At 36.7% G+C, this 27,398-nt stretch overlaps 2 protein-coding genes across 2 annotated transcripts in view; both read left to right on the forward strand.

Annotated features, from left to right (window-relative positions):
- The first annotated feature begins 13,700 nt into the window (after window positions 1-13,700).
- On the forward strand, window positions 13,701-18,149 carry LOC141333901 (uncharacterized). Its single transcript, XM_073839089.1, has 2 exons — window positions 13,701-13,837; window positions 14,624-18,149. The coding sequence occupies exon 2, from the start codon at window positions 14,946-14,948 to the stop codon at window positions 16,263-16,265; it is 1,320 nt and encodes a 439-aa protein (XP_073695190.1). The 5' UTR covers window positions 13,701-13,837; window positions 14,624-14,945; the 3' UTR covers window positions 16,266-18,149.
- A 2,083-nt stretch (window positions 18,150-20,232) lies between these two features.
- Window positions 20,233-27,398, forward strand: part of tspan4b (tetraspanin 4b) — an 11,833-nt gene continuing 4,667 nt past the window's right edge. The window contains exons 1-6 of the mRNA XM_073840210.1: window positions 20,233-20,728; window positions 21,579-21,648; window positions 24,503-24,694; window positions 25,993-26,067; window positions 26,179-26,274; window positions 26,352-26,465. Of these exons, the coding sequence (XP_073696311.1) occupies window positions 21,580-21,648; window positions 24,503-24,694; window positions 25,993-26,067; window positions 26,179-26,274; window positions 26,352-26,465 (546 nt within the window). The 5' untranslated portion in view covers window positions 20,233-20,728; window position 21,579. The remainder of the gene's footprint in view (window positions 20,729-21,578; window positions 21,649-24,502; window positions 24,695-25,992; window positions 26,068-26,178; window positions 26,275-26,351; window positions 26,466-27,398) is intronic.

A 27,398-nucleotide genomic window follows, 5' to 3' on the forward strand; every position in this document is an offset into this window, starting at 1 on the left:
ACAGCTGCTATCTATTTATCAGCAGTGGTTCTCAACCGATGGGTCGTGGCCTAAAAAGAGGTCACAGCACATTTGACATGCAAATGTTTGAGGTCAGTAATACATTTTTGAAAGAGAGTAATACATTTATTAAGCAAGGGTACAAATTAATAGAAAGTGATAGTAAACAGATTTACCTCATGACAAAAGTTTTCAGTTTCAAATAAGCAAAATCAGCATTTTTGAATGTTTCTGAAGGATCATGTGACACTGAAGACTGATGGCTGAAAAGTCAGGAATAAATTATATTTTAAAATATATTGAAATATTAAAAAAACTATTTATTTAATATTTAATATTATATTATTTAAAGGGGTCATCGGATGCAAAACTAACTTTTAGGTGTTGTTTGAACATTAATGTGTGTTGGCAGTTTGTGTACACAACCACCCTACAATGATAAAAATCCACCCAGAGGTATTTTTTTAATCTTTAAAAGTAATATCTCCTTTTTAAAATCAGGTCATTCTCAGCTTCGTGTTGGTGTGACGGCACACAGACAGAGGCCACTCCCACGATAGTAGATTGACATGAGCTCCTTACCTTAGACCCGCCCTCACCCAGCTGAAACAGTCAGACTCCGACCGCCATTGTGTGACTCGGGTACCGGGGAAGACAAGAATGTCTCTGATTGAGCGATTGAGGTGTTCTGTTGTTGGATGTAATAATGAACATAGCAGTTGTCATTTACGTCATTTACAGCTGATTTTGACAAGGTACAAGGCTGTTTTTTTTACACTACTATTGAGAATTTTTAACCAAAGTATATTATGGACTTTTCATTAAGATCCTAAAGAATCATATGAACTTGTGGAAAACGGGCATCCGATGACCCCTTTAAATAAAGTTTATGAATGCAGCCTTGCTAAAAATAAGACTTCTTTTAAAATTACATCAAAAATCTTACTGACCCTAAACTTTTGAATGATAGTGTCTGTTTGTATTGTTTTCTCTAAGGAGGCAAGGAAGGCAGTGCCTCCTCAAAATACAGTGCCCTCCACTAATATTGGCACCCTTGGTAAATATGTGCAAATGTGACTGAAAATAAATCTGCAACGTTTATACTTTAGATCTTTCATTCGAAAAAAATCACAAAATTCGAACCTTTCATTGAAGTAAAACGATGGAAACTGGGGTGAAATCTCATAATGAAATAAATGTTTTTCTCTAGTTCATGTTGGCCACAATTATTGGCACCCCTTAGACAAAATTTAAAAATATCTCTGAAGTATATTCCCATTAATATTACAATTTCTTCAGCACACCAGGGTGGCTAGGAGTATAAAATTGTCCAGCCATCACTTTTTGTTCCACGTTATTATATATATGAGGAACACAAAAGCCAAATTCCGTTAATCATCCATCACAAGAAGTAAAACCAAAGAATGTAGTTCTGATGTGCAGAACAAGTTTGTTGAGCTTCACAAAATAGAAAGTGGCTGTAAGAAAAGAGCTAAAGCATTGAAAATGCCCATTCCCACCATCAGGGCAATCATTAAGAAGTTCCAATCAACTAAAGATCTTACAAATCTGCCTAGAAGAGGATGTGTGTCTGTATCATCCTAATGCACGATATGGAGGAGAGTTTGAGTGGCCAAAGACTCTCCAAGGATCACAGTTGGAGAATTGCAGAGAATTGTTGAGTCTTGGGGTCAGAAAGCCTAAAATAAAATGATCAAACAGCCCTACATCACCACAAGTTGTTCCAGAGGGTTTTAAGAAAAATCTTCCTGGGTCATCCAAAAAACAAACTCCAGCATATTCAGTTGTCAGACATGACTGGAACTTCAAACAGGACTGGCTTCTGTGGTCAGATGAAACTAAAAATGAGCTTTTTGGCAGCTAACCCTCCAGATGGTTTTGGTGCAGACAGGGATAAAAAAAAGTACCCCATGCCCACGGTTAAAAATACTGCTGGGTCTTTAATGTTGTGGGCCCATTTTGGATATCTTGTTTAGATACATGGCTTCATGGATTCTATCAAATACCAGCAGATAAAAAAATCAAAACCTGACTGCCTCTGTTGGGAATCTTATAATGGGCCATGGTTGCATCTTCCAGCAGGACGATGATCCAAAACAAACAACAAAATCAACACAAAATTGTGTCACTGAGCACAGAATGAAGCTTCTACCATGGCCGTCCCCAGTTCCCTGACCTGAACCCTGTATAGAAACCGAAGAGAAGAAGCACCAACATGAAGCTGGGAAGAGAGAGATTCTGGAGAATCTAGAGAGATTCTGTTTGAAGAAATGGCCTCTGATCTCTTGTCAGGTGTTCTCCAAACTCATTAGACATTGTTGGAGAAAACTCAGAACTGTTATCTTGGGAAAAGGACGTTGCAATAATTGGGTGCCAATAATAGTGGCCAACGTGAACTAGAGAAAAACATTGATTTCATAATGAGATTTCACCCCCACGTTCTATTGTTTTACTTCAATGACAGGTTAGAATTTTGTGAATTTTTCGAATGAAATATCAAATGGATAAATTATGCAGATTTATTTTCACATTCACCTTTGCTCATACCAAGGGTGCCAATATTAGTGGAGGGCACTGAATTAGACGAGAAAAAAAGTCAAAGTACAAAAATAAAACAATGCCAATATTTCAAAATATAACATTAAAAAGTGTATAAATCCCTTGTTTTTCCAAAGAACCATTGCCCAACAGCGAAACCAGCAGGTAAAGTGGGTGTCTCTCTCGCCTCCCGTGAGCCCACTGAGTTTTAACAGACCCCCTAAAGTGTGAAGTGGGTTTGGTTGGGGGGTAACTGAGAATGAATAGTGGGAAAGTCATGTGATCTCATGATATAAACGGACCTGTGAAACTTTTTCGCAACACACAAAATACGTTCCAATAAGTACATTTCAATGCAGTTACCAACAGAAATAAACATTAGAGGCTGTAAAACAGGAAAAAAAAATGTTTTGCGTCTTGCAAAAAAGTCCTCTCAGGTACGTTTTTGTCATAAGATCAGGTTGATATAACAACTTAGTTACGACTTGAAATGGCATGAAAACATGATCTGTGAGAGTTTTTAGTTTTTAGCTTGGTGAAATTTAAAGTAAATCTCTGTCTGTGAACAATATTTACCAAGCTTTGATGACTGATGATCTGAAAAATTCAAAAATAGTTAAAAGTTAACTATAAAAAATTATATTGTTTATATTGTTACTGCCTTTATTTTGGAATAAATGTAAATGTAAAATACATATTTGATTTTTTTTTCTTTTTCTGATAGTGTAAGTAGTAATGTTTTTTAACCAAGAAAATCTGACTGGGACATGAATTTGCATTTGGTAAAAAAATATATATACACACACATACGTACAAAGCAGTAGTAACATCTTCGTCACCTTGCCAACACATTTTTTTCTGCTAAGTTTGGTGTCTTCATTAGTTAGATTTGCAATTGATCAATCTGAATGTAATATGAGTCAACAGGATGTGTTCACATCTCTGTTTTATGGTTTTTGTTCCACAGCAGCACTGATGGAGGGAAGAGGAGGAGTCACTGAACCACATCCTGCTTTACCCCAACCTCTCACCTCATCCTACTGTTGGCATGGTAATCAAACTGTCATTTCCTCACGTCACTCGAAAGCTTCAACTAGGGGAGAGAAGTATCCCAGAAGGCACCACTGCACAAGCGAAGAAATCTCGGTGCATCAGGAAGAGACAAGCGTGATGAGTTCTGAACATCAGGTAGAGTTCCTTTGTTTCGGTTAACTGCGTAAAACTAAATGTGAAGTTATACAGACAAAGATTACAATAGAGTTCTTGTTTATTCTTAGCACATTCAAGCACAGTGTGAAGATTATGACATCTTGTGAAGTGTTGTGTCGCATTCATTGTAGGCCTGAATTGTTTATTGTCAGATTAGCCAAATTAAATTTAGCAGAAATGGACAGTATTAGACATTCACAAGGCAAATGGCAACATATAAACTGTTGTAAAGTTGATTTGAAATTTAGATTGCTAAACTCTTATTTTTCCACTGACCCAACAAACACCAAAAAAACACTGCAAAACCGAAACTGAGATAATTTGGTGTTTTTTGCTCTTTGTTGAGGCAGTATATCTATCTATCTATCTATCTATCTATCTATCTATCTATCTATCTATCTATCTTGTTGATTGTTGAGGTGGTATATTTTCAAAATAATCTATATATCTATATCTACAGTCAAACCAAAATTTATTCAGACACCTTCAACATTTCTCACATTATCACAGATGATTTGCTATAGTTTAGAAGATGGTAATAAAATGAGACAAGAACTCAAGAGTTAAACTGTGTCAAAACAAATTCATCTTGATAATGTCAGGTAACTTTGATTAAAAAAAAGTTATGTAACAAAACATAGTCAGGTCAATCAAAAAAAAGTGTCAAATCAAATTTTTATCATTTTCACTGTATGAAGAATTTTTGGGTATAATATGTGACAGTTTACTTTATTTTGCTATCCTCACTTACATAAATTAACTATAGTGTCCTGTACCCACTACTAAATATTTTTTGGATTTGGCTGTAAGTACCTAATGCAATAATGAACTGAACTTTTTTGTTTTTGTGTGTTTTCATTTATGTGTTCCCGTCTTGTTGTCACATTGTCTGTACTCATGTCGTCTCTTGCTCGTTTACAGAAGTCACAATGGAGATGACTCTATTGTCCATCACAGTGTGGTTCACTCAGTTCCTCATCGCCTCAGCTCTTTATTTCAACACACTGCCTCCCAACACCCTGAGTAACTACACTGAAACCACACAAATAACTCCAGCAACAACAAAAACAAACCCAGAACCTGAGACCTTTATATATTCAACAGCTTCGTCGCCTCTGACCGCATCAACAACACAGGACAGCATAACAAATTTGCCCAGTGAAGTGCAAACACAGCCAAATATAACCCCAAATGTGACTCTCACACAGGAAACACCATCCCTGCATCAACCCAACACCAGTAATGCATCTCAAAATGCCACAACGGATGATAGTGTGAGTGTTAGCACTGCTAGTGATGTTACTATGAGCCATGCAAATACAAGTCATACAACAGTTTCCAGTAACTTTGCAAGACTGACGCCACAAAGGGATGACAGTAATGAAACGGGAACAACGTCAAGTGTGAGTTACAACTATGACGGGCGCACCGTTCAGACTACAGACACCTTTGACAGTGTCTCAACGGTTCCCTGGAGACATTCGACAGAGAACGAGGACGTGAGAACGAAAGCCGGTGGAGGAAATTATGAAACAAACTCCACCCAGGCCACATTTGCTAATATGACCGAGGAGTCGAGAGGAACACAAGGCACTGAGGGAAGTTACACGTTCACAAGTGAACACAGAGAGGAACCTTACAACACATCAGCGAATACAATTGATGTAAGTCCTACAACAGCAACAGTGAGTAACGAATGGTCAACTTTACAAAGCACAGATATTCCCTTGACCACACCGGGTTATACAAGAGCACAAGACCTGACGGTTACGAATGCATCTGAAAATCACACATCAATAGGTGGCGTAATAAACTCACAGCAGAATACACACAGGGTCATGAACTTTACACCACCCACAGAAAGAGAAAACAGGACTAGAACAGACCCACCCAGTGGTACCACCACCAATTTCAACATCTCTATCATAACCGATGTCATAACTGACAACAGCCTAAATGCCACAACTATCAGAACAAACAAAACTGACACCGAAAACAAAGTCGGGCCTACATGTTTGAACTCAAGCCCAGAACCTCGTTTTGGACAGTCCAGGCTGGTCTGCTTCATCACGCTGTGGACTTTAGCAATGACCGGCACCATATTTCTAGGCATAAGCATTTTCCTTTGGGTGCGTCTGTCTGTCTTCAAAAAAAAGATGAAGCGGAGAGAGAAAGGAGGTCGGACGAGTGAGAAGGAGAGCCTCTGGGCCGACCCCAAAGCTTCGGTGCAGGACAGAGTGGAGTTCTGGTACGTCAACGGATCCACGCTGGAGGCCGACAGGAAGGAGAAGGACAAAAAGAGGCAGGAGAGGATGAAGAGAAGAGGACGCGAACAGGACAATGAGGAGAGCAGCCTGTGGATTCAGCCTAGAGTGACTGTGGATGACATAACAGAGTTCTGGTACGCAAACAGACGCATGAGAGTGGAGAGGGTGCACGACACATAGTCATGAACTTTGAAAGACCCCAAATTAAACTATTTGAGTAGTTATGCATTCAGGTTTATGCCTGAAACACAAAGGGATTTCGATGGAACCTTTATTTGAGCAACTAAATAAGTCTGAATAAGAAGTCTGACTGTTGTGTTCGAGATCCTACATGGGCATTTCATTGTCAGAGGGATTTGTGTTCAGCTGTGCACTGTAAAAAAAAAAAACTCTGGGGACTCACTAAACAGGGCAATCTACCAAGAGCAGCGCAAATTACCACCTGCTTTAAAACCTGTTTTTTTTTTTTTTTTTTGAGTTACATTTTTTGGGCTTTTATGCCTTTAATGGACAGGACAGTAGAAAGATGAGAGGAAATCAATGAGCAGAGAGAGGGGAGTAGGATTGGCAAAGGACCTCGAGGTGGGAATCGAACTCGGGTTGCCGTGAGCACAGATGCGCTATATGCTAGAGCTGCACGATTCTGAATAAAATGAGAATCACGATTTTTTTGCTCAGAATAAAGATCACGATTCTCTCACGATTCTGGAGAACTTTTTTCTTTTAAAGATTAACCCCTGAACATTAGGTTATCAAACAGCAGTAAAATAGCAGTGAAATAAGACAAAATAAACTTTTCTTTAAATTTAAAGAAATGTAATGAAAAATAATGTAATAATGTAAAAAAAAAAATCACCATTAAACATTAAAAAATAAACATACAACGGTATTATGTCAGAGTAAAGCGATTTAAAGATTCTTCAACATTTTATGGCTGTCAGCGTCCACTCTGTGGGATGACCAAGTTTACTTCACCATTTTACAAATAAATCCTAATCTAATCATGACAAACTATCACTGGAAAGGCCTAAGGCTCCTAAATAGATATTTGACATTCTTTTTGTGTGTGTTACAAATTATGTAGGAAAACAATTTATGACAAGAGTTTCATAGTTTAATTTATGACAAGAGTGCACCTCAAAAATCTACTTCATAACAGGAGTTCTGACCTTTTTCACAAACAGACTTTCTTGTAGCCTTTTTCCCTATTACACATTAGAAATAATAAGAAATTATATATCATATAAAAACTTAAAATTTCAAAATTCATCCTTTGGAATGCCATTTTAAAATCAGACATTGAATTAACATGGAAAATGTACATCAAAATCATATTACTAAATGTACTTGTCCGTGAATTATAAAGATTTAAAATTCAATTCTTCATTTTCACGTCTCTGTTCAAAAATGGGAGCAACAGTTAAGGGGTTAATGGATCGTCATGCTCATATATGGTTCCATTGCTCTGCTGGTCCATAAATCTGGCACGATCAAAGTGCTACTCTTTCAATATTCAAAGTGCTAATAGAGACCGAATTTTCCAAGCATGATACAGAATTACACAACGACACAACTTATTATGGCCGACATACTAATAACAGCATAGATATTTTATGTAGCCTAATTTGCGCGCATTGGGGAGTCGCTCTCTAAATGCAGGGTATTAAAATAGCTTTTGAATGCGCGTGCGGGTTTTACTTTTGGTTTCGTTTTAATGACCGTGCAAAACTCTCAGCGGCGCTGAGCGTGCATTCTAAAATACAAGAGATTACTTTAACAAAACCATTTGAAAGTGGGTGGACACCAACGGGATTTTGAAAAGCGTGTCCCCAGTGGAAATTAGCCCCTGCGTGAGTGAAACTCTGCCGCCGAGTTATCATCTGATGTGAATGAATGCTGCGTTGTACAGTATATTGAGAAAGACGTGCCATGAATTGTATCTGACAGAATGTGCACTGAAGATGAAGTTCAAATGGTTATGTAATGTTGGAGAAAACGGCGAGGCTGTCGCTGCATCAGCTCACAGCAGTCTGTGTAGTAATTAGGCTAGCAAAAGTTTTGTAAAATATAAATAAAATATAATTGGCTGAATCGTATAAATGCTGGATTAAGATCGTGAATGGGGTCGAATCGAGATCGCGATCTTTTAACAATTAATTGTGCAGCTCTACTATATGCTGACCAAATACCAGTAATTTGATGTGCAGATGATAGTAAATTGCAGTGCATAATTTATTTTAGTAGTCTCCTCCCATAAATTTTGTGTCTAAAAGGGAAACTCTAACAAATGCATATTTAATAAGGTCTGGCGAAAAAATAACTGTGTCCAAGCCTTTTCAGCACTAATTCTTTATTGCGTGTCTTTAGTAAATCCTGATTTAGACTGTTTGCGCTGGCGCAAGCTGTTAGTAAATTTGGCCCTAGGTTGATTAATAGGCTGACATTAAAAAAATGAATGAAACAGCAAGAGCTTATGCTGCCATCACACACAATCAGAATTATCATAAATATGAGTTTCCTAGTCAGAAACTGAACACAAATGGCCTCTTAATAGTCATATTTATAAATGGAAAACAGATAATTAAGATACAAGCTTCTCCGTTGGCTGGGCCATACGATTTAAAGGCAAAGTATGAAATTTTCACCACTAGAGGGTTCATATTCAAAACAAACAAAGAAACAAAGACGTAGTTTGATGACACAGGGATTGAGTGTGGCATCATGGAAGTTGTTGTTTTCATCCCCACAGCTGATGTAATCCGATGGGACTTGGCCAGAAAACATCCATGGATGAGCTGATGTATTAAAGATTTATTAACCTCACTGTAGGATGAAGCAGGGTGGAAAGCTGTGGAAGCGTAACGAGGTCGCTGGAACAATTGCTAATGAAAGACGAGTGGGACACATGGTTCGAATGCAGCTTTTTTATGCCACGGTCGACTGTTTCCGCTCTTTCTGGTCATGCATATGTGGGGTAAAGCAGTGCTGTTTTATCATACTAGATAAATTTGAGGTTGTTGAAAGTTCTGTTATAATGCTACTCTGTGGATTCGTAAGCCGTCTAATAAAACGCATAATATATGAAAGTGTCTTTGGTGTTTCAATGTTTTTTACGCACAAAATAAGGAGTATGACATCATTGGCAGGCAATGCAGTGGCAAGGAATGGGACACTAGATAAAATCTATTATTTTTCTAGATGTAAACATTTGGGGGTAAGTAATGCAAGTACATAAATCAACAAGGTGTGTTTCCAAAACTTTCGCTATATTTTCTTAATGTCGATAAAAAACAAAATGCATATTGCAAAATGACTTTCCATTAACCGATGTTATGCGAGAAAAATGTAATATTTTCCACTCGCGATATGTTAGGGCAATAAATTGTGGTAGGTTTACGTATATCGCAGCCATTGCACTAGCCATTAATTTTAATCATAGGAGACATAGGTGTCTATCTTTACAGAAGCGGAAAGCCACTTCTGGGCTGTTTCAGACATGTGTTTTAAACACAAGCATTGACTGAGTGGCCGTCGGAGCTGCAATGCGCTGCAGACTTGTGCAGTGTAAATAAGGGGTTATCTAAGTTACTCACACTTTTGTTGTGACATCACTGTCGAATCCAACATAGAGGGCACAGTATTGTCTTTTAGTTTCAATCTTTTTTAAAATCCTGTGTCGCCCCGGTTACTGAAGTAACCTCGATTCCCTGAGATGAATGAGGGAATGAGTGCTGCGTTGCTGACACTGTGGGTAATTATAATCAAATCTGTAGTAAAATTAATTAAAGAAAAGACCAAATTCTTACTGACGCGGTCTGGAACTTCATTAAAAATAAAGTTCATCCAGTCTTTCGTAATGTTGGGATGAGAAGGGAGGTAATGCAAAGGTAATGTTTTTTCCACAAAATTAGCACTGCAGAGAGCCATCTTAATCGTTTGGTTTCTGCATAGACCTGCACGTTCACCTCCCTAGTAAAAACTATGCATGAATCGGTGAGCGGGGATAAAGAGGCAGCGATGTTAATCTTCATCTGCAGATGCAGCGCTTATCTACACTATTACATCATTGACTAGAACATTCCAAAACCTGTCATTTTGGCAGACTACCTTCAATATAAGCTGTTTTAGACTAACAACAAAGTTTTGAGTTCTGAAACTTACAGATTGTTTTTAATAGTACAATGACCTCTTATATGTCAAAAGTTCAAGGGAATTCTGGGTTCTCAGTACATGACCCCTTCAATGGCAAGGAAAGCCCCTTATTCAAGCATTGTGTAGCTTGTGTAAGATTATAGTATACATTAAAGAATGATAATGTGTTTCGTACGTACACCAGTGACCTGTAAATGCGATAAAGCCGTTTTGCAAAATATACCTTTTGCCTGAAAAACCATCTCATGCAACTGTAAAATCATTTTTTTAATATATGGGAGTTCCATTAGCCATACTTTCAATCCTGGAATTTCAATCTGCGCAATTTGAAGGGTAATGAAACCGCAAGTACTGTTCTAGTGGTTTTAATAAAAAAATCCTACATATTGTGCCTTTAAACATGATTGAGGAGAGAACCACTGATATAGTGACTGTTACATTTTATTGTTTTTTTCTGAAACATTTACATTGCTTTTTCTTACCATTACACAAAATAACCATTTGATGAATATTGTTTGTATTTTACAGAGCGTACTTTTTTTTTTTTTGGACTGAAATTCTAGAACCATCAACAAAACTTACTTTCTAGATTAATAAGTATGTATACAAGAGTGCGGGTAATGTTTATATGGTTGTCAACTAATGAGATGCTATATTTAATTCAAAATCTATTAGATATTGACTAAATATCTTCCACACATATTGGCTTCAGTAAGACTTCCCCAAGAAACAGGAATGAAACCGCCGTCTTCCATGATTTCAACTGTTTTTAACAACAAAGCATTTAAACAAAACAAACTCGTGATAACAGAAGTGGGAAGTAGGGAACTGCATGACAAAGTCATGTTTGGTGGTGAGGGTCTTGCACACAGGCAGCTGAGCGTGCTTAGTTTGATCACTGATGATGCAATAATTTGTGTTTTTGGTCAAAGCATGGGGACGTATGATGACATAAATATTTGTTTTTTTAGAATGAGATGTTTTAGCTCTATGTATGTAGTGTTTTTGATTTTATTTTGTTGTTAAAGTTATTTTTTAAGTCACCATTAAAGTGCTCTCTGTGAATTTCTTCTGTTTTACTGAGTAAACACATGCACAACTTGTTTTGGTGTGTACATATAATTCTGTATAACTTTTTCAGTTTGCTCAACAAATGTATACACAAGTTAGGCAAACTATTTTGTTACATTAATGCTCATTTTAACTTAAAATTAGGGGTGGGCATAGATTAATTTTTTTAATCTAGATTAATCTAGATTAAATCTTGGAATTAATCTAGATTAATCTAGATTAAAATGGCTAATTTGAATTCTGCTGAAGGCATTCAGAATATGTGTGCTACCCAAATAATGACTTAAAGTCTTTGAGAATGGATCATAAAGCTCATAAAGCTGTTCTATGATAATTTGTTGATGAAAATAAATTATGTTCAATTAGATGTACTTGTGTTTACTAACTAACTAACAATGAAATTATTTTTTCTCCCTATTAGATTGTGTTTTTTTTTAACGTCAATACCTACCCAGCCCATTACATGTTACACCGTACTTTTATTTTGACAGGTTGCCGTGAAGTTTCTGTGTCATACAGTATGATATGATGCTAGTTTTCTCAAATGAAACGGTAAAAGTGACACTCACAGCAGTTTTGGAGATTGAGTTTATCTGTTCATGTGAGATGCAAATGCCAAAAATTACCGGGAGCGTCACGTGTGTTTCAGCATGCGTGTAGTAAAAGCTCGTCTCCGCAATGCATACATACAGCTAGGCAAACGGAACATACCGGATTCATATTAAAACGGTCTTTTTGCATTTCAGTTTTCACATACACTAGTCCATATCGCGATTTGAATTAAGTGACTGACCAACATTTGATTTATGAATCCAAAAAACGACGAATTTACGTGGCATTTCGCTATAGTAGATTCGGTTTTTATGAATGGAGGACGACGCGATCCCGTCTGTGTTTTGGCGGAGGAGACTTAAACGCGCGACCATATTCTACAGTCTTCGGTATACATCCGCGTTAAACTATCAAGGTGAAAGTCATCATAGCTTGCGTAGTTTAGACCCAGCTCCCAACCCAAATTTGAGAATAGATTAACGGCGATATTTTTTTTATCGCGCGATAAGAGTTTCACGTTAACGCAGCACGTTAACGCCGATAACGGCCCACCACTACTTAAAATACAAGTTTATATAGAATATACAGAACTTATATTATGTTTAATAAAAGCACAGGCCAATTCATTTAGGTTAATACATAATTTATTCCAAAAGTATATTTAAAAAATATTCCTAAAGCTGGTTGCCTCATGTTTTCTCAACTAATTTTTGCAGTGACATTTAATGGATGTGTCAATAATAAAATAACACTTCCCACACATCAGACAAACTAAAATGTGGGTGAGAAGACTGACGTGACTCCAGAAAGATAAACAGTGTGTCTCAGTTGGAAAAGCGAAGGGAAATTTTTGCTACACTGCTAAAATATACAGAACTTTCTGGGTTATCTTTCAAAAAATTCCAATCCTTGAATAAAATAAATAAATAAAAATACTTTATATTTATATTTTACTTTATATTTAATATTTGTGAGCGTTAAGTAATAGTACACAGTTTTTTTAATACGCTATTTCTATTGATATGCTTTGAGCAAACAATACTGAATGAAGGAATATAATTTAAACTGCTATTCTGAATTTTTCAGTCCACATACAGGCACACAATTACAGCCTGTATTGCCACCATCTCTTGGTCAGGACTTGTGATAACTTGCCCAAGAAAAATCTAGCATCAAAAATCTGATAACACATTGTCTTTGGAAATCTCAAAGTGCTGGCTTGAATTTGTAAAGATTATCATGTGAAGTAAAATAAATTCTGAGATTCTGAGATGGTGTGAATCAATCATTTTGAAGATTTACAGACAATGCAGACGATTTCAGTTGTGCCTGAGTGGTGAAAAAGAGAGTGAGAGATAAACGTCATGAAAAGGTGCCAAGTGTTCAGAAAGAGGAAATGATAGTGTGATAAGTCTTGTTTTCTGCTGAAATTAATTCTAAACCTTACTGAAAGCTGCAATTGGTAAAGTTACCAAATCCTGTGTTCACTTAGGTAGATATGTACTCATTTAGATTGTGAAATATGAAAGGGCAGGACATACATCGCAGAACTGATTAAGCAAACCTTAGTTGAGACACAAATTTTCACACATCTCTAAGTTTGCAATACCCTCCACCCAACAAACACATACTCACGCACACGTGCTCGCACACAGACACTAAACGGCAAAGTATACATGCAGACAAAGCATAGTCAAACCCACAAAAGTGTCAACACACCCAGCACTGAGCTTCCCATTACAGCCTGGCTTCTCTTTTTCTACTTCAGCTTCAGATAATAATTCATACTATAACCAAGCACTTGGCACGTTTTTTTAATCTTTCGGCTGCAGCCTCTCTCGGCCAGATGCAAGCAGTGATATGACATCTTCAGAGGGAGGAGAAATGAAAGAGGGCATGTAGGAGTGAGAGAGGAAGAGAAATTAACAGGATATAGGTGTGCTTTGCATGCGTGAGTGTGTAGATTTTCACATGTTCAGTTTGGTCTTGGTGGTCGGAGTTTGCAGTGACTTCTCAGAGGCATGAAGGTAAGTGCCAATCGCACTTATTCATAGAGATCAAACGGGGGACAAACTCTGTTTGTGGCTGTGATGTTGTAAGATGCTTGAGGACAGGTAGACCAAAAAGAAAGTTTACATGCAGCTTAGAGAAGCATCATACTGGCACTCGAATCAGATTCTAGTAAAAGCGGTAGATGTGTACTGAAATAACCTGAGGATGTAACTTTGTTCAGCCCATCAAATAAAATGGAGCTCATCTGGTAGGTAGAGCATAACGCAAACAACGGCAATTTCACAAGGCTCTCAAGATTCCCAAAAAAGGGAATTTAGATAAAAGCATTAAAATTTAAATCTACCTTCTAGCAAAAATAAATAAGTACACATTACTTAGAACGATAAATGATATATTTGCATTCTGAATAATCCAGAATATTTTTCACAAATGTATTAAGGGTTTTCAACATTGGCAATATTAATAAAAAATTTTATTGAGTAGTAAATCAGCATATTAAAATGATTTCTGAAAGATCGCGTGACACTGAAGAGGTAAACAATGGCTGCTACAAATCCAGCTTTGCAAATTGTTAAATATATTAAAATGGAAAACAGATATTTTGAATTGTAATCATCCTTCACAACATTATTGTTTTTACTCTATTTTTGAGCAAATAAATGAAGCCACGATGAGCATAAGAGGCTTCTTTAAAAACATTACTAAATCTTACCAAAAAGACAAACAAGCATGACAAGCTTTTTTGACTAACTTTCTTTTTCTTCCGGTGTCTTTTTTACTGTCACATGTCAATTTCAAAGCTGAAATCGGCCATGCTACACTAAGAGAAAGACAGAGAAGGAGAAAGAGGAAGGAACAGGCCTGTGTAAAAGTTTCCGACCCAGATTCACACAAGATTACCTCTGTAGAACACCAACCACGCAGAGAACAAGTACAAAAAGATGAATTTCTTCCGCCAACTGCTTCGCCTTAACCTATAGTCACAGTTTGGAGGTTTCCTTCATTTTCGATCACGTTCACAAAGCCTAAAAGTGGATCTCCAAAGACGATATCAGCTCACCTGAGCAATTTTCTAGCATAATCGTTGAAACTGCTGTAGGAAACCCAGTTGACTCAATCAGTATGCTCATCATGAGGCTTGCTTTTAGCAATTTGCTTCTGTTTCTTGCTCTCGGAGCTTGGTTCAACTCCACTGATGCACAAGAGACAATAACAGAGATGGATGCAAACATCGCCAGCACATTACCAAACAATGACACTGTGGAGTCAACATTACATTCTGAAATCACCAGCACCACACCTGAAAATACACCTACTCTACTACAAACAGAAATGGCTCTTCATAATCCAGAAACCACACTTGTTATCCAAATAAGCACCATAACTGAGGAAACAACAGTTGAGAGTACTCCACCTCCAGCACTCAGCACTGTGAATGAACAAACGTCACCAGAATCTGTTCTTGAAACAACACCTGCTCAAACAGAGCAGACCACAATGGCCACCACTACTGTGCCTGTTATTGTGGACACAACAGTGATTGAACAAACAACTTCAGACGCCCCAAGCACAAGTCAGTTTGAAACAACTGTTGGCTTTACTTCTCCTGAGGTGACCAGTGCTACAGAACATCTCACAGATGAAATCACCACAGCAGCTTCAACAGAAGCCCTTAATCCCACAACCATCCTAAACGAACCACCAACAGACTCGACTGAGTCTCTGTTCATCACGTCTGATCCTGTGAACATCAGCACTGAACCCTCCACTACAACTCTAACATCAACTTCACAGCTCCCTCAGAACACTGCTCAAGTGTACCCGATGTCTGACGAACATGAAGAAATCTCCACTATTCCCCAAGAAGTCTCCACCAATTTCACCACCGCCGCCATAAAAATTGGGGGAAGTAGTCAGGGCTTACAAAACAGCTGGTTATTAATAATAATATTGTGTGTGGCCATTATTTTTGCGTCATGTGTGGGCATGATTCTGTTCGTCCAGCGGCGAAAGAAAAGAGCCTCAAGGAATTTTGGCCCTGTGCATTTGAATGGACAAAGCAAACGGTCTAAGAAGAAAAAAGGGGCGGAGGATGACGCGTGGGCGGGGCCTGTCAATCTGGAGGCGGGGGTTGAATGTGACGCTGAGGTACAGGATGGTCTTCTGCCTAAAAATGGGAAAGAGGATGGAGATGATGTGGTGCTCAGTACATTCGCCGTCCTGGATGGAGAAGACATTTCTAATGGTGGAGTGGGTGGGGACGGTACCAAGGAGGCTAAGAAATGGGAGGAGCAGGAGCCTCTGCTGTACATAGATGAGGATGTGAATGAAGACAAGGCAGGAAAAACACTGGCGGAGAACGAGAAACAGAAAGGGGATGACAAAAGTGAAGAGAAGGGGAAGAACGGGGGAGAAACGTTCTGTCTCACCACAGCTGTGTAGAAGTCTTCTGTTGACTAGATGAACTTTTAGGGATTCGTAGGAATGATTACGTCATTTGTGTTATAAACAAGGACTAAGTAATATTGTTTTGTATATATATTATTTGTCTATCCCAATTCAAAATCAGCCATGGAGCAACATAAAATGATGTTCTAAAATTCATACTCATTTTCCTCAGTTGTTTTACACTTAAAAGTGCGGTCATATTAGCCTCTGCAAAATTTTGCTGGCAATAGCACATTGACGTTTAATGATGTTTTTGTGGGCAGAGCTTATTTGGTGACAGAAAATTACAGTTTTAAAGTAGCAGTCTATGGAAGCCACTGAATATAAAAATAAAATAAAATTCAGATTTTTCTCGCAATTCCAAGATTTTTTTCTCACAGTTCTGATAGAAATAACAAACTTGTCATTCTCTCTTCTCCCCTCGGCTCAGAATCATGAGTTTGTGTCCCACACTTCTGCCTTTTTTCCACAGATTTGACAAACTTGCAATTGTTGACTTAAATCGAGTTCTAAAGTCCGAGCTAGGAGATTTAAACTTGCATTTGTGAGAAAAAAGTCAGAACTGTGAGATAAAATATGTAGATGTTATTTAAAATATACAGTTAAACCAAAATTTATTCAGACACCTTCAACATTTCTCACATGGTCACAGTTTATTTACTATAGTTTAACATTTTTTAATAAAATATGAAAAGAACAACAAATTCTTGTTGTTAATGTCAGATAACTTTGATAGAAAGGTATGTATTAGATTACAATCAACCAAAAATTATTCAGACAACTGTTAGTATGACAATATTTACACAACTATGTTGACCAATTACCAAGCGATGCTTAATTCTGTTCAGTCTGTGGTGTAAAAAGATTGCATTAGCAATCTAAGAAAAAATACTTAAGCAAACCTGGTCAGGTCAAAGTGTCTGAATGATCTTTGGTCCCAAATTTTTATCAATTTTACTGGTAATCCACTGTATGAGGAATTTTTGGGTATAATACGTCACAGTTTACTTTATTTTGCTATCCTCGCTTACATAAATGAACTATAGTGTCCTGCACCCACTACTAAAAAAATATCAAAAAATGTTGGTTTGAATATAGGTTTAAATAGTATTTCATGCTGTAACTGTAGGGCTAATATAATTTGTCCCCTATGAACTACATATGTGAATATTATACAGACCTATTCTTTAAATCAAATTTATGCTTAAAAGTAACAAGCTTTCACCCATAGTCTTTCCATTTAAACTTCTGCGTTTAGTTTCAGAAGGCGTCTTTGTATTCCGATTCTGACATTCAAAAGCACAACAATACATTTTTTCTCTTATTCCATGGATTTTACCTATTACTCTCCACTTGCTATATTGTCGTAACTGTGACATTTACTCCAAATTGGTCTATAGACATTAACCTTCACAGGAAGCAGTGGTCTATATAGGTCAAAACAGCAAATGCACATGACTAACTGAACCAACAGCAAAATGTTTGTGAGGAAATCTTTCACCCTCATGCGAATTTGCAGATTGCATGGATCGCTATTGAAATGACTGGATTTCACCTTTGAAAATTTGTCAAACAATGTGGCCGCACTTTTAAGACAAAATAATGGCGGAATTAATTAAACATCATCATTCATCCATTTCAAATATTTGCTATGATATAGAAAAAAAAATACAGTTTGAATCTTTATTTACATGTAAAGGTTCAGTTGTACTTGACTACAGGAATGAGGTTAGATATTTCATTAATTACAGCACAAAGTTTTGATGTTTAAAAAAAACTGCTAACCTTTAAGACTTTTTTCATTGTAAGCATAGAGATTTATGACAGCATAATAATGAACGATGACAAAATATGCAATAAAATGTTTATATTTTTAAATACAAACACATTACTTAGTCTTTTTTAAATATGTTTCGCTAATTTTTGCAGGAAAAACTGCAATTCTGTGGGGAACGTTTACATGCAAGAGGCAGAGGATGTCTAGAACTTTCTGAATGATAAGCATTAGAATTCTGTGTAATTCTGCAAAGCTTTCTTATCATGTCTTAGCTAGAAATTACTAAGGCACAATTGAAACCAGCACCAGAAATGTGCCTCTTTTAAAGGTCATGGACATTGACATTATTGAAAACAAAATAGTGTTCGAAAATAGCAAGCAGTGGATCCACATCTATATCTCAATTCATTACAAAAAAATAAGAAGATGGCAGCCCTTCTAATCTTAAAAAGGAAGGGTGTGCCAAACAGAAAACAGAGGTGTGTATAAATGTCACTGATGTCTACAGGAAATGTGCAATAGTGAGTTAGATTAGTTTGAAGAAAAAATGTGACCCTAGACCACAAAACCAATCATAGACAATAAATAAGCTTTCTATTGATGTATGGTTTGCTAGAATAGGACAATATTTGGCCGAGATATAACTATTTGAAAATCTGGAATATTAAGAAAAACGCCTTTAAAGTTGTCCAAATGAAGTTCTTAGCAATGCATTTTACTAATCAAAAATTAAGTTGATATATCTACAATAGGAAATGTACAAAATATCCTCATGGAACATGATCTTTAGTTAATATCCTATCATAATATGATTTTTGGCACAAAAGAAAAATTGATCATTTTGGCTTTTGCTATAAATATACCCATGCTACTTAAGACGTTTTAAGGTTTTGTGGCCCAGGGTCACAAATAATTTAAAAGATAAAAGACTTTAAGGTTTCTTAAACATCCAACAAGATATTTTTATACTTCCTTGGGGATTTTCTAACATTGCCGCACATAGTGTGAGATCCCTAACGTGGCGATATAGTTCATTACTGTTTGAAAGCTCATTAACAGCAAAAATATTAATTTCCACACAAATACAGAACAGACCAAAAGTTTGGTGTCCAAACTTTTGGTCTGTACTGTAGATATGAATTCAACTGAAAAAACTTGTGAAAAAATATCTTTCAGGTGGTCAAATAGCAAATAGTGAAGCTCTGCAGCCACCTACTGGTAAAAGTTATTTGTAGTTTTTTTTTTTTTTTACTTTTAAAACTGGATTTTCCAAAAGATGGGCAAAAATCTTACACTAAACCATGTGAAATTATCCATGTTATCCCCATGAATTAAAGTTAGAAATGTGGGTCTTTTATAAAGTGAATTTTACATAAAAAAGCAGTTTTTTAGTATAAAATCCCCTTTTAAAAATATTTATTTATTCATTGATATATATTTTAAAAATATCACTAACCCACTGAAAACTGCAAAAATGTAGAGTAAAAACTTTAATAAGCAGAAAAATATGCAGTACAGACCAAAAGTTTGAACACACCTTCTCATTCATTTGAATGAGAAGGTTGTCCAAACTTTTGGTCTCTGCTGTATATTGGTCATATTTTCCGTTCTTGAAATTATCAAAATAAGGCGCTTAAAATATGAACAAATGAATAAAATATTACAAGTGACCACCAGATGGAGCTCAGAACAAGAGCTCCAACTGTAAAGAGGGGAAAATGTAACTGGACTGTGATTGATATTGATTAACATTTACATAAAATTAACATTTTTAATAAAAGCATTTAAGCATATGATATGTGTGAATAGAACTATGTGTGAATATAAGTCCCCTACTCCCCTTATATCACATGAATAAATTCACCTACAAATGTTAATTTCAAAAAAACGTCTCTGTTGCTTCTACAAAGGGTTAGTAGTGTGCTTAACAGATTAAAGATCTACAGTCTAAACAAAAAGACACACACAGACAACTGCAAAACCTCAAATGTGCGTCTGCTGGCCACATCCATCAGGATTGTTTGGACAAAACCAAGAGAAAGAGGGAGGGAGAAAGATTGAGGAGAGGAGGGTCTTGGAAAAGAATGGATTCTCTGGAGACCGGCGGAGGGAGGAGAGAGGGAAAGAGTGAGAGGGGAGGGCTGATAGCTACATCTGGAAGTTATTTGGAACAAGAGAGGGAGGGAAATAGCTGATAGAAAAGATAGAAAGCCAAGGAGAACCAGGAATTAGTAATTAGGGTTGAGGGAACACATTAACAGGCAAACAAATGCTTTGACGTTTGTTACCTAAAATAGCAAAAAATACATTTTTTGGAACTTCAAGAGGAATCCGGGAAAGTCCGAAGGAATTAAACAACAAAGGAAGAAAGGCTTGTGAAGAATTCCGTATCTCACAAAACTGCGAGACTGATATCTCAAGTTCACTTCACGGAAGACTTTATGTATTTTTGCACCTTGTGAAGAGTCATTAACAACCAGAAGAACTGAAGGAATCACATCTGTGATGTGAATAACATTGATCTACGAATAAATAAAACAAGATCTCATGAACTTCATCAGTACAAAACAAAAAGACATTGTAAGAAGCTTTGGATTCAGGACAAAGTGAAAAAAAAAACTGTTCCTGGAAATCCTTCAACTGCCTGTCAGTCACTTTTTGTGTCTCCATCTACATCAAGGTAAATCGACTACATTTGCTTCAAGTCTAATGTAAATTTTGCATTATTAAATAGAGATTTGAATACTGTTTACGAACCACTTCATCACTGCTGAAGCGGACTAGAGAAAACAATGACGCATTTTTTTCAATGTATAATGTGTTGATGACGCGTTTGACATTTAGATCAGAAAAAAATATCCTTTATAGACTAGCAGAACTAATATAAAAAAGTTGGGCTTAAAAAAAAGAAAGAAAGAAAGAAATGTGGGTTACGCTTCAAGCTAATTTCCCTCTTTTCTAAGCATTCATAATCACAAGAAAGCTAAATGTAGGATTAGGTTTCTATGTGTTCTCATATTTAAAGAACTCGCTTTAATTCACACATACATATGGTGCCAATTTCCAGAGCCATTACTGACATACCACTGAAATCAGATCATAAATCCATGCACTGCCTAACTTTGAGGGGGATGATATGTTTACATTTTGGCCCATAATATACTCTGTGGTCACAAGTGGGCCGCATTTTGTGGAACAAAAGGGGCAAAATAACCACAAAACGTGATTGCGTTGCCTTTTGCTCATGGAAAATAAAGTGGGAGATATGATTAAAAAACCACAAAATTCGTTGAGAAGAGGCCCTACATGAGTACATGCTTTAGACATGGATTCATAATAGCTTTATAGTTAATGGTATCAGCAGTACAACACAAGGGTGGTTTCTTCCTGTCTGGAAACAGCACTTCCTTTCCATGCTACAGTTCAGGAGAGTGTGAAAGTTTGCACACGTTAAAAGCACACACACACACACACACAATACGTTTACCGTCATTTGGTGACTCTATTCCTGTCTTTCTTCTTCCATGCAGAATGTCTGTGTCACGAGGTTGCCTCTGCTGTGTGAAGTACCTCATGTTTATCTTCAACCTCATCTTCTGGGTCAGTTCTGCTTTACTTTTCTGTTGAATACCAGCTGGGCAGATTGTGAAACCATATTCAGTAGAATATTAAAAATATTATCAAACCTCCCTTACAAAAATTAACCATGGTTTTATTATAGTAAAACTGTTGTAACCATTGTTTTTTTTAGCGTAAAATACTACCATTTGTATACCCACAGTTTTACTAAACATTGTTTTGTTGCAGCATTATGTTAAACTGCTTTAAATTCGTTTTTCCCCACATCAATTTACACTCCATACACCATAATAATGACAAAGCAAAAACCAGATTTGCAAATTTTACAAATTTATTAAAAATAAAACACTGAAATAAGTACATTGCATAAGTATTCATACCCTTAACTCCGTACGTAGTTGAAGCACCTTTACAGCCTCAAGTCTTTTTGGGTATGATGTGACAAGCTTTGCACATCTGCATTTGGCAACTATCTGCTATTCTTTGCCTCACCTTTTCATCTCTCAAGCTATGTCAGCTTGGATGGGGGCTGGCAGACATTTTCTAGAGTCCTAGTTGTTCCAGTCGTCTTCCATTATGGATAATGGAGGCTACATGCTTCTGTGAACCTTCAATGCAGCAGATTTTTTTCTGAACTCTTCTCTAGATCATTGCCTTAACACAAGTCTGTCACTGAGCTCTACAAGCAGTTATCTTGACCTCAGGAGTTTTTGCTCTGATATGCATTTTCAGCTGTTAGACCTTTTCTAAAAGGTCTGTGCCTTTCTAAATCATACTCATTCAAATGAATTTGCCACAGTTTAACTCCACTCGAAGTGTAGTAACATCTAGAAGCAATATAAATGCTCCTGAGCTAATTTCGAGTGTCCCAGAAAAGGGTATGAATACTTATGCAACGGGATCTTTTCAGTTTTTTATTTTTATTAAATTTGCACAAATGTTAAAAACCTTTTTTTTTTTTTTTTTTTGCTTTGCCATTATGGAGTAGGGAGTGTAGACTGATGTGGGGAAAAAAGTAATTTAAAGTAGTTTAACATAAGGCAGCAACATAACAAAATGTGAAAAAATGAAGGGGTATGCATACTTTCGCAAGGCACTGTAGGAAACAGAACTCTTTCTAATATTTCAGTAATACAGCCCCAACTTAGTAAACAATAAGTTAGTACTGGGTAACTTACACAAATAGGCTACTTCGTCGATTTTTGCCCCGCCATCGACTGTTCCCCACAGAATCAAAACACTTCAGCGGCATTCCTGACTGAGCGTTGTGGATTGAATCCTTGAACGAGTCATTGAATCATTCCACTCAGCGAATCGGTTCACTGACTCACTCAAAACAAAAACGTCACTTTTCGCCACCTATTGGCGTAACATATGCAGAAAAACTAAAAGCTGGAACACAGCTTCTTTCAGATTTTACCCTGATTTAAATGTAAAAAGTCATAGCCAATCTACAGATTCTGGGCAGTTAGAGCTAACAGTTTTTACAGACATTGTTTAGTGCTTAGCTTCATACTATAATTTTATCCAGTTGGAGAATATCAAACACAGTTGATATTTTGAGCTAATTTTAGAACTCGTATTATTCCATTTGTCACGCAACTCCTAGCAACAAGGCACGTGTTTTTGCTTAAGTTTATTGTGTTCGGAATGACTTTCACTTTATTTTGATGGTCCCTTTAACACATTCTGTCGACTATAAGTAACGTTGCACCTACATGTCTACTAACTTTCAATAGAGTGTTAATAGAGTATTAGTAGACTGGTAAGGTTAGAGTTAGAGTAAGTTGACATGTACTTGCAAAGTTACATTTAGCCAGTAGAATGTCTGTTGAGAGATCATCACAATAAAGCAGATATTAAGTAGACAGTTTACTTTTAATGAGAGTTCGTTGCCAATTTCCAGAGCCATTACTGACATACCACTGAAATCAGATCACAAATCCATGCACTACCTAAATTTGAGGGGGCTGATATGTTTACATTTTGGCCCATTATATACTCTGTAGTCATAAGTGGGCCGCATTTTGTGGAACAAAAAGGGCAAAATAACCACAAAAAGTTCCAGTTTGCTCATGGAAAATGAGAGTTAGTTGACATCTAGGAGCAACATTACTTAGTGTCAAAAGATTATCATGACAAAAGCGTGTGGTGCTGCTGTTCTGACAAAGAACATCCATCTTTGTTAGGCTGGGCAAAAAAAAGTCATTCACTCATTCATGTTTATGAAGACCAATTTATGTATAGTGTGCGTCTTCTCTGATTGAAAACAAGGTGCAGCACATCCTGGTTCTACATCAAAACACCGGCTTCTATGTCAGCAGCACCACATGTATGCGTTATGATACTCTTGTGAATGACGGCTGAGACTGACACGGAAGAGAAGAAATTGTTGAATAACTGTTTTTATTTTTGCTTTCTTTGCGCACAAAAAGTATTCTCATAGCTTCATAAAATCACGGTTAAACCACTGCTGTCACATGCATTATTTGAACTATTTTAACGGGTCCTTAATACCTTTCTGGGCCTTGAACTTCAGGGTCAGAAAGCTCTGGGATTTCATCAAAAATATCTTAATTTGTGTTTAGAAGATGAACAAGGTCTTACTATATGAGAGTAAGTAATAATGACAGAATTTTCGTTTTTGAGTGAACTTGGGGATCTCTTTAACTGTTTTATATATATAAAATATATAGAAATATTTAAGTATGTGCAATTAAGTTGCCTAACAGTCAGTCAATTAAAGTTGAAGGCCATGCAGGCCTACTACACTTGTCCTTCAGAATGACCTAAACTGCTTTATACTGATGGGAACTTATGACTTATTTGAACATGATGCACCATTAGTTGTCTTTACCTGTGCTTGTTTGTGCAGTTGGGAGGATGCGGTTTATTTGGTGTTGGGGTGTGGCTCGCTTTCACACAGTCAGAGTTTTCATCTCTGCCACTGTCCTTCCCTTCACTTTCCGCGGCCAACCTGCTGCTCGTTGCTGGGGGCGTCACCATGGTCACAGGGTTCCTCGGATGCCTTGGTGCTCTGAAAGAGCAAAAGTGTCTGTTGATGACGGTAAAATACCTGGATCCTCACTGACATCAGTAAAACGGATGTGTGCAAACTGCCTAGAAAACGATGTTCATTCAAGCATCATCTTCCTCTCATTTGTTTCTGATATCTGAAGGATCATGTGACACTGAAGACTGGGTGGAAAAAAATCAGCTTTGCCATTACAGGAATAAATTACATTTTAAAACATATAGAAATAGAAAACAGTAGTTTTCAATTGTAATAATATTTCACAATTTTATAGTTTTTACTGTATTTTTTATCAACTAATGCAGCCTTCCCGAGTAGAGATTTTGTTCAAAAATGATAAAAAAAAATCTCACAAACTACAAATGTTTTACCTGTGTATGTTTATGAGATACAGTTGAAGTCAAAAGTTTACATACACCTTGCAGAAACAGCAAAATGTTAATTATTTTATCTGACCTGAATAAGATATTTTACATTAAAGACATTTACATATAGTCCACACGAGAAAATTACAGTTGAATTTACTCAATAACTATAACTAAAAAAACACAGCTGTGGATCATTCAGATTACAACACCGTATTAATATTTAAGTGTACGTAAACTTTTGAAAAGGGTCATTTTTATAAATTCTATAAAACTATAATTTTATCTCTTGGACTATATGTAAATGCCTTTTATGTGAAATATCTTATTCAGGTCAGTACTAAATAAAAAAATGCATGTTTTTTGCATTTTGTATGATCCCTCTTATTTTGATAAAATAATTAACATTTTGCAGTTTCTGCAGGATGTATGTAAACTTTTGACTTCGACTGTATGTAATTTACAATATTAAATCATTTCATGTCCCTTTTTTCATTTTTATTTTGAATCTAGAGACGTCTTTATCTCTGATAATAGAAACAAATGAGGCAGTTATTGAGTACAGAACTATAAAATTGGTTTCTATAATACAGTTTAGATGATTTGGACTAGTGTATCTGATAAGAAACATTTGATTTTATACTTAACACTAAGGACGTCTTTGATCTTGGCAAAGATCTGAGTTCAGAATAAAACATTATTAAGATGTCTTCTGAAACCGGAAAACATATGAGAACATAACAAGGCTTTTTTCTGGGAGAAAAATCTTAGAAACAGAAGAAGCAAAATTCTCCAATTGCTCTCCATTTAATCTCATCAAGAGAAACAACTGAGATATTAAAAAGATTTCATTTGTGATTTTTCTTTTCTAAATGGGTATACTGTTAGAATCCACTATGTCTGTTCTCTTAAATATATATATTGCTGTCCTTTATGTTTTCTAATAGTTCTTTCTGGTTCTTTCAGTTTTTTGTGATCCTCTTGATTCTAGTCCTGACAGAAGTGGCACTGATTTTGGTTTTGAGTTTGTATCATGAAGAGGTGAGGGACTAACATCTGAGCCTTGCAAAAAATTTCTGCCTTTCCTTTCAGGAAAACGCTTTGCCTTCGACTTCCTGTTTATCCGCTTCTCTCTCTGTTTTGTCCATTTAGTTGGACAAAAAAGCCAAGGATGACCTAAGAAAGGGAATGAACGACTATCGCAAAAATAAAGGCCTGAAACAATCCTGGGACAACATGCAAAAAATTGTGAGTTGAGTTTATATCAGTCACAAATATGAAGGCTGAGATTCTTTAGCATGAATCATAGATTTTGTTTCTTTCAGTTCAAGTGCTGTGGCGTAAGCAACCAAACTGACTGGCACAACAAAACAGACAACGGGAAACTTCCTGATTCCTGCTGCAGGGATAATACAGAACACTGCCATCACTGGGAAGAGGTCAGATAATTTCTGGGGTCATGGGGTCAGCTAAGTACCACACATTCCTAAAACCCTCCAACTATTGGTAATTGCAACCATATGCTTAATGTAAAATGAAAGCCAGAACAAAACATACATACATCTGTTAATGCTCTGTTATATGGAATTTTCAAATACTTGATTCTGACCTTGTGTGTGTGTGTGTGTGTGTGTGTGTGTGTGTGTGTGTGTGTGTAAGGAATAATTGACGACGGGCCGTAGAACTCTTAGAAAATAATGCACACCCGAGGTGGTGATGCGGTCACGACGCGAAGCAGAGTAAAACGCTTAAAATGCTCTTGTGAGTAGGATTAATTTCTTACGCAGCTCATATAACAGCTTCGTTGCTAGTTCCAAAACGTCATTTTAGACCTAGTAATGACGCTTGAGCCGTTGATAGCAAACTAATGCAGTTAATAATGAAGTTTAGACAGAGCGACAGACAAGCAGACGGACGGCAAGAGAGGGGGGAGAGAGTTTAAGGTCGTAAATTACCTCTCTCAAGTCTGTGTGTCTCTCAAAGGTGACTGGCAGCATCGTCTCTACTGACAGTTAAACTTTAAGTTCATTTTCTTCAAGACCACGCCGTTGTTACCTCGCTTGTGAGAACGGTCATGTCGTTTTTAAGTTGTTTATCGTCATCGTCAGAGCAGCGCTAACAACATTAGCGCGAGTGCTAACTGTATGTGTCTGTGAGTGAGAGAGAGCGAGAGAAATAGAGTATGTGCTTTCCGTACATAATAAAACGTAATATTGTGGAAAAAACATGGACATAATCTGTCGTTTTTATCCTGTTGTTTACCGTATGTATTAGTTTTGCCAGTGTCACTGTAGCTTTTGGTTATTTTGCCGGTTTGGGCTGTAAGGACCTTTGAAATAACTGAAATCATGTGGCGAAGTGATATAGACATG

The sequence above is a fragment of the Garra rufa genome, chromosome 1, assembly GCF_049309525.1.
Source record: "Garra rufa chromosome 1, GarRuf1.0, whole genome shotgun sequence".
NCBI classification, from domain to species: domain Eukaryota; kingdom Metazoa; phylum Chordata; class Actinopteri; order Cypriniformes; family Cyprinidae; genus Garra; species Garra rufa.

Bases quoted from the DNA above. Each gene is read 5' to 3' on its own strand.
- LOC141333901 (XM_073839089.1), top strand. From the start codon at position 14,946: ATGCTCATCATGAGGCTTGCTTTTAGCAATTTGCTTCTGTTTCTTGCT.